General features: G+C 35.9%; 1 protein-coding gene across 1 annotated transcript in view; it reads right to left on the bottom strand.

Annotated features, from left to right (window-relative positions):
* lamp1a (lysosomal associated membrane protein 1a) overlaps positions 1-6,932 on the bottom strand; it is a 38,883-nt gene extending 31,951 nt beyond the window's left edge. The window contains exon 1 of the mRNA XM_016561495.1: positions 6,666-6,932. Coding sequence (XP_016416981.1) covers positions 6,666-6,714 — 49 coding nt within the window. The 5' untranslated portion in view covers positions 6,715-6,932. The remainder of the gene's footprint in view (positions 1-6,665) is intronic.
* Positions 6,933-7,697: the final 765 nt, after the last annotated feature.

Raw genomic sequence — 7,697 nt, 5'->3', positions numbered from 1 at the left:
ATTATCAAAATAAAATACAGTTAAAGGAACATAAAAAGTTGCACTGCTCCGCTGTACAATCTGTTGCGTTCAGCGTGACCACCGCCTCACTGTGCTGATATAGCCGATGTGAAGGATGATGTCGATGCGAGTGCAGTACAAAGCCTATTACATAATAATATTTTAGCATCCAGACACATCGCGAATATGGAAACATTTAGATTCGTACCAATCGAGGTAGGCATCAGTTTCACATTAATTTAATTTGTTTTTGGACTGGCATTTTTATAGCCTAAACGCATAGCCTTAACTTTAGAGGATTTGTTGTGGAGAGAAGGAAACTAATAACTGTTTATCATAGATAGCCTATGTATAGGCTACGTATATTATATATATATAGTGTTTATAATGTTTGTAAACATTTTGCTTTACCGGCATTTTAGCACATTATTTCTGAATGTAGCCTAATAATAAAATGCGATGTGAGCCTACACGACTTTTTCTCTCAAAATGCTATTTATACGAGTAGCATTTTTTAACAATGCAGCAAACATTTTTAAATATCTTAAAAAATACTTTCATGTCTTTAAAGTGTTAACATAGGGCTGGACGATATGGTCCAAATTTATATCACGATATGTTTCTTAATTTCGGTCGATACCATATAATTCCGATATCGATATGAACACTATTAAAAAAAGCCTCATAATAACTGCCAAGAACACCCACAACCGATGTCTGTACCTACAAACTTATGAAAAATGGATTTGCCAAGTCTATGAAACCTCCTTCTATAAAACTATATAATATTTTAGGGGGAAAAACAGCACAAATAAATTAATGTTCACCTTTTATTTGTATTTAGCCTTCATACAAACAAGAAATGTGAAATCACTGTCAAATAAAAATCTCAGACTCACCTTATTATTAATATTAATATCTTTAAACTTACTATAGGCTAACATACACTACCAGTCAAAAGTTTTTGAACAGTAAGATTTTTAATGTTTTTAAAGAATTCTCTTCTGCTTACCAAGCCTGCATTTATTTGATCCAAATACAGCAAAAACAGTAACATTTTGAAATATTTTTACCATTTAAAATAACTGTTTTCTATTTGGAAATATTTTAAAATGTAAATTATTTCTGTGATTTAAAAGCTCAATTTTTAGCATCATTACTCTCCAGTCACATGGTCCTTCAGAAATCATTCTAATATTCTGATTTGCTGCTCAAAAAACATTTATTATTATGTTGAAAACAGCAGAGCAGCATTTTTTCAGGTTTCTTTGATAAATAGCAAGATCAGAAAAACAGCATTTATCTGAAATAGAAATCTTTTGTAACATTATAAATTTCTTTATCATCACTTTTGATCAATTTAAAGCATCCTTGCTAAATAAAAGTATTCATTTCTATAATTTCCTTTTTTTCTAAAAAATATATATACACCGACTCCAAGCTTTTGAATGGTATAGTGTATAATGTTTAAATTTTAAATATTGATAATCAGCAAATCAGCATATTAGAATGATTTCTGAAGGATCATGTGACACTGAAGAATGGAGAAATGATGCTGAAAATTCAGCTTTGATCAGAGCAATAAATTACATTTTAAAATATATTCAAATAGAAAGCAGTTATTTTAAACAGTAAAAATATTTCAAAATTTTACAGTTTTTACTATACTTTGGATAAAATAAATGCAGGCTTGGTGAGCAGAAGAGAATTCTTAAAAAAAAAACAACATTAAAAATCCTACTGTCAAAAAACTTTGACTGGTAGTGTAGGCTGATTATTCTTATAGATTGAAAAAAAAAAAGTGCTTTGGCCAGGATAAAGAGTATGAAAAGTGCTCTGAATTGCTGCAGAAAACCCAAAAATTGAGCAACAAAAACATGTTGCTGTAGACGGGATTATTGAAAATGCAAACTGATTGTCTGCCAGCAGGAGGCGCTTTGAGAGCGGCAGAAACATCGGTTTCTCCAGTAATGGCTGTAATCAAAGCAGCTCCGCTCATGAATGCTACTTTATCAGATCAAATGAAAATGCCATCGAAACTTTTCTGAAGACAGTCAATTCCCTTCAGAGATACATTCATATAAAACACCCGCGCCGCGTTTTAAGTCAATGTATCAAACGCCACAAATAAATCAATATATGGGAACACTGGTAATCGAAATATCGGAAATGTGTTTACAAATCATATCACCGTTATTGAAAAAAAATTATATCGCAATACATATTGAATTATTGTCCAGCTCTATGTTACCAGATTTTTTTCTTTTGTTTAGTAGCCTATAATTTGGCCAAAATCTAGAAAAGATGATGCTGTATTGGCTGTGACTAAGCTCAGCGGGGTAAGATCTCTCTTTTTTTTTTTTTCTCCTTTTTCTTTTTCGAGTAGAAAACGCTCTACTTATTATTATTATTAGGCAATTTGTAATTATTATTATTATTATTATTATAGGCAAACAAAGTTTTAAAAAGTAATGTTATTAACTGTTATTTTTTCTTGGCAAACCGGTTTTGGAACGATAATAATACAGAGGAATTCAGGAACAGAAACGCTGAAATATCGATTCTGCTCGGAGTGAACAGACTGGATTTTTTTTTTTTTAGTTTTCAAGCCCTGCCTCAGAGTGAAAAGATCTCAAAATCATACAGTCAGTGTTGGAAAGGGTTCAGATATGCAGAAGATGCTGGAAAACCAAAGAATGTGCAGAAGCTGGAGGATTTTTCAGAAGAACAACAGGCAGTTAAACTGCTCAGGACCAACAAGGGACTCATGAACAACTATCACAAACAGTCGTGGATCATCCAGGAAATGACACGCAGTATTATCATTCAAGGGTATGTAAACTTTTGAATGGGGTCATTTTTATAAATTCAGTTATTATTTTGTCTTGTGGAATATATATAAACATCCGTTATGTGAAATAGCTTATTCAAGACGGTACTGAATAAAAAAATAACATGCAATTTTCATGATCCCTCTTATTTTGTGTAAATTATTAACATTTTGCATATTCTGCAAGGGGTATGTAAACTTATGAGCACAACTGTATACCGCCATACTGCTCAGCCCTAAGTCACATTACATCTACAGACAGGGGCGTAGCCAGTGGACGGGCCTGACGGTCCCAGTTTATTATACAAATAGGCCTATTTGTTAATTAATTGTCGTTTAATCTATTTTATCACAATTACAGCACTATTATAATATCTCAAATACTAAAATAAGTTAAATGTGTTTTTGCATAATTCTTGATGAGTTTGATTGACAGCTGTGTTAGGCAATTAGGTGTTATCCAGGTTGTCTCAGGCATGACGCACATGTGAATCACTCATGCAGTTAGCCTATAATTTGCAGTTGTGTGTTAGAAAATGCAGCAAAGCATAATTCTGTAAAAAGGACGCAAGTGAAAGAACCTGTCTATCAACCCACAAGTAACGGTAAGACTTTTCAGTTCCAAGCGCAGGCTGATCGGGTTCATTATGTAAGGCTGAGAACACACTACTGTCAGGCCGATTATGAATGTAATTTGGGCTCAGTCAGGGTTTTCAGTCGGTGTTTAAAGTCTTTTAGTGTGTGGTGTCTAAAGAATTTAAGACAAGTTGCTGCCAGTCGTCCTCACAAAGATTATTTTTATAATATTTGCAACTGACAACGGCAACTAACCTAACCTGTTTCCGAATATGTAGACCTCTTAAATTAAATAACGAATTAACAAATAAAAAAAAATCACAAGCATGACATTTCTGAATAAAATTATTTTATACACCTTAATTATATTTAATATATTTGAAAAAATATGAGGAAATACAGTGCCCTGAATAGGCTATCTTTGTACATTTACTGTAGAATGATGAAATTAAAATTTAAATATACAAATAACATTTTAAATGACTTCTGTCGGAATAAATAAAGCAGTATTTAACTTTCGTTCTGGTACTCAGGTTTTGTATGTGGACAGGTTGTAGCTACAGTTCTCTTGTATGTCAATATTCTATGACTTAAAGTGCCCCTATTATGGATTTTTGAAAATTACATTTCATGCAATGTGTAATGCAGCTGTAACATAATGTCAAGAAGACGCTGTGCTCTGCGCTGTGAAAGCGAATTTGGTTTAGTTTCATTTCCAAAGGATGAGGCTGTGAAGAATCAGTGGTTAAAATTAATCTTTATTACAATACCACTGCAGAATAATCACAACTTTTTGCTGTGTTGAACTCCAATCTCCGCGAGTTCAATGCGGGATTCGTAAACCGGTTGTCTTTGAAAGATGGGTCAGTGCCCAGTTTGTTTGAAACTGTTTGCTCCTACGAATCACAACCTGTAAGTATGATTAATAATTGTTACTTTTGATGTTCTGTCGTGATGTTCAACTTACAGTGCAGCTGTAAGTCTCTGGCTAACTCATGTTGTAGTTCTACTAATCTGCTGTGGGCCTGCTATTGTCTAGAAATGTGTAGATTACTACAGAATGTCTGTTTTACTTGGAGTCATATTAAAGGATGGAGCAATACATTGGTTTAGAAACTGCAGTGCTTTATCGTTTGAGAGTCATTGAGAAATAAAGTTAAATTAAATGCATATTATAAGAAAATGAAAGTGTTTTTTGACCTTGTATGCATGTAAACCTGTTGTTGGGGACTCCCAAAACCAAATTATAAACATTTCAAATAGCATAATAGGGGCACTTTAAGTGACAGCTGATACAAGTTCACATCTGTGTTAGTTGAGCAGAAGTGCATTAGTGACCTGGTGTGAGAGATTCTTTCTACACAGCTTCTAACTTTATAGTTTGATTGGCATTTTGTAATCTGCAACAGTATTTAGGGATTGGGGCTATTGTGAATGATTTTGATATGTTGACAATGGGCACGTTCATGACGGAGATGGAGACGTGGTAGTTTGTGTCTTCCACTGTGTTCTATGGTTTATTTTTCAATAGGATCAAAGAAAAGAAGATTGAAATGACCTGAATATCGAGTCAGATTCTGTCCGTTAGTTAGTAGTGCCCGCTCACTTTTGCCCAGGCCCACCCAAAAATAAAATTCGGCCTACTCCACTGTCTACAGATCAGCTGATCGGTCACATGCGTCCAGAGGTCCTGCTCCAGCCCAGAGCCGTAGAGAGAGAGAGTTGTGATTTTACACATACAGATTGGTTCTATGCAGTCAATCCGTTTTGCAGTTCTTTAAACTGTTGTTTTCGCTTGCAAATCACTGTTCACAGGCTTGCAGTGCTTTTGACCGTCTTTTGGCGACAAAAACGTGCCAAAAGTGTAAGCGCGGAAAAATGGAAGTCAGAAGCATGCAGATCATATTTATTTTGCGTTAGCATGAAGCTGCAGTTTCACAATACATGAATTACGCTTAAGAGTAACAATAAAATGCTGCAAATATTTTTTTCTTGCGCTTGAAACACGATTTACACCTTTACAAAGCTTTGCTTGCGCATGCAAATTTAATTTACGCTTACGGTCTTATGTACTCTTCCACAACTCTTACCCTGCACATGCAAATCTTTTTGACGTCATTCTACCTTCATACTCGACCGTTTTGGACTTCCGTTGACGCAACTCTCTCTTTCTATGGCTCTGCTCCAGCCTAGCAACAGACATGATCAGCAACAGGTGCCTTCGACTTGAAGCACGGCTACAGTCGGCAGTCAACGAGAGCAGCCGCTTGCAGTCGGGGGCGTAGTTGAAAACGGAACCGTCAAGCCGGACACTTTCTGCTCCCGTTAGTGACGCTCGCGCGGTGTTTGCATACTCTATCACAGATGAAGTGAATTAAATGCAATTATTTGTCAAATATACAGACGTTTCAGAAACGTTTTCATGAGCAACAGATATATATACTGATTATATATGGCTTACTACATCGCTATCTATTCAAGAATAAAGATATCAGGGCTGTTATTGGTCCCTTCACGATCGGATATCTTTATTGGCTACTGAAGTGCCGTCAAAGGTTTGAATATTAATTCAAATTGTGGGCGTACTCAGTAACGAACTACGATTTAAAAGTAATGAAGTAGATTATTTTGCTTAATTTGTACTTAAGTACAAGTAAAATTACAGCTTTAAAAATATACTCAAAAAAGTACAATACCCGAAAAAACGACTTAATTACAGTAACGTGAGTAGTTGTAATTCGTTACCTCCACCACTGGTGTGCAGTATGCAGTATGATCAGAGACTGTGAGAAAAATGACAAAGTGATCTGGACTGAACTATTGCTGTAAGCTCTATTGTTCTGATAATGTGACGCAGATCTGCTGCTCACGTTTCGTCACCAGCGCCTCTATACGCGTCCAAACAACACAAATTAAAGCAAAAACACACAAATTAAAGCAAAAACACACAAATTAAAGCAAATGCAGGATGAAGCGGTAACACTAACACGTTTAGTTATCGAAAGACGACATAAAAGCAGCACATAATGGTGAATAAAAGGACAAAAGTGAAACAAACACGCAGTTTATAGAGAATCAGACTGACTAAACTACACCAAACTGACGGATATACGTTAACTACTTTGAGCCAGAGCCAGTCAGACGCGAGCGACAGTTTGACGTCGATAAGTCTGTAAGATTCGCGCTTGATAGCGTCATATCTTCATGTTCAAACTAGATGATGTATAATGATAACTTTGGCTGAGTTATAATGACTTACCCATCAGTAGAGTCCAGCAGACACCTGCAGCGAAACACCGTTTGACCATCGTGCCTCAGTCTGTCTGTACTACTGACGTCCGTCAGGAAAAGCGTCAAACTCCGAGCACTCCAAACACTACGTACTAAACCTTGCGTACTGAAGACGACCAGCGCGTATATGAGTGTCTGTCAGTTATAAACGGAGTTACGATGTTTGTTCAGTGTCTGGCAGCAGATTCACTGTCATGAGGCAGAATGTTCCAGTCATGTGATGTGATCGTTTTAGCCCCGCCCACATCAGTCACGTGAGGGGCGCGAACTGCGTATCACTTTAACCGCTGACAGGATTGCATGGCTACATTCACTATAACTGTGTTTATTGGCAGTTTAAACTGTTGAATAGTTATTAATTAAATGCTCATTTTAAAATTTAAAATGTTAGTATAAGCGTTATTTATTAACAATGCTGTTAAAGCTACAGAGATACATAGAAGGTGCGTTCGACTTGATGCGGCGCCGCGCAAACCGATCGCCGGCTGACTTGAAGCAGTGCATGCCGGTTAGAAATTTTGTCCGACTTGAACCGGCGCCGACGCCACGTCACTGTCACGTGTGGCATCAAAGTACCGCGATAGCGTTTCGAGAGCAGCTGGCTCCCTCTTTAGTATTTAAATAGTATATATTTATGTTGAACTTTATTCTTGAAGAGATGGCATTGTATTAATCAGTATATAATCAGTATATCTTTTGCTCATGAAAACGTTTCTGAAACGTCTGTATGTTTGACACATATTGCTCTTCCGTTATGAGCGCGCCTGCCACGCGTCTACATTTGAAATAGCGATTGAATATGTGTCAAATATACAGACGTTTCAGAAACGTTTTCATGAGCAACAGATATACTGATTATATACTGCTTAATACAATGCCATCTCTTCAAGAATAAAGTTCAACATAAATATATACTATTTAAATACTAATAAAGTGGGGGAATATATGCTGTGTATTTGACAAATATTGCATTTAATTCACTTCATCTGTGATAGAGTAT

The sequence above is a fragment of the Sinocyclocheilus rhinocerous genome, unplaced genomic scaffold (assembly GCF_001515625.1).
Source record: "Sinocyclocheilus rhinocerous isolate Xijiao unplaced genomic scaffold, SAMN03320098_v1.1 scaffold589, whole genome shotgun sequence".
Lineage (NCBI taxonomy): Eukaryota > Metazoa > Chordata > Actinopteri > Cypriniformes > Cyprinidae > Sinocyclocheilus > Sinocyclocheilus rhinocerous.
This window is presented reverse-complemented; position numbering and strand designations above follow the sequence as displayed.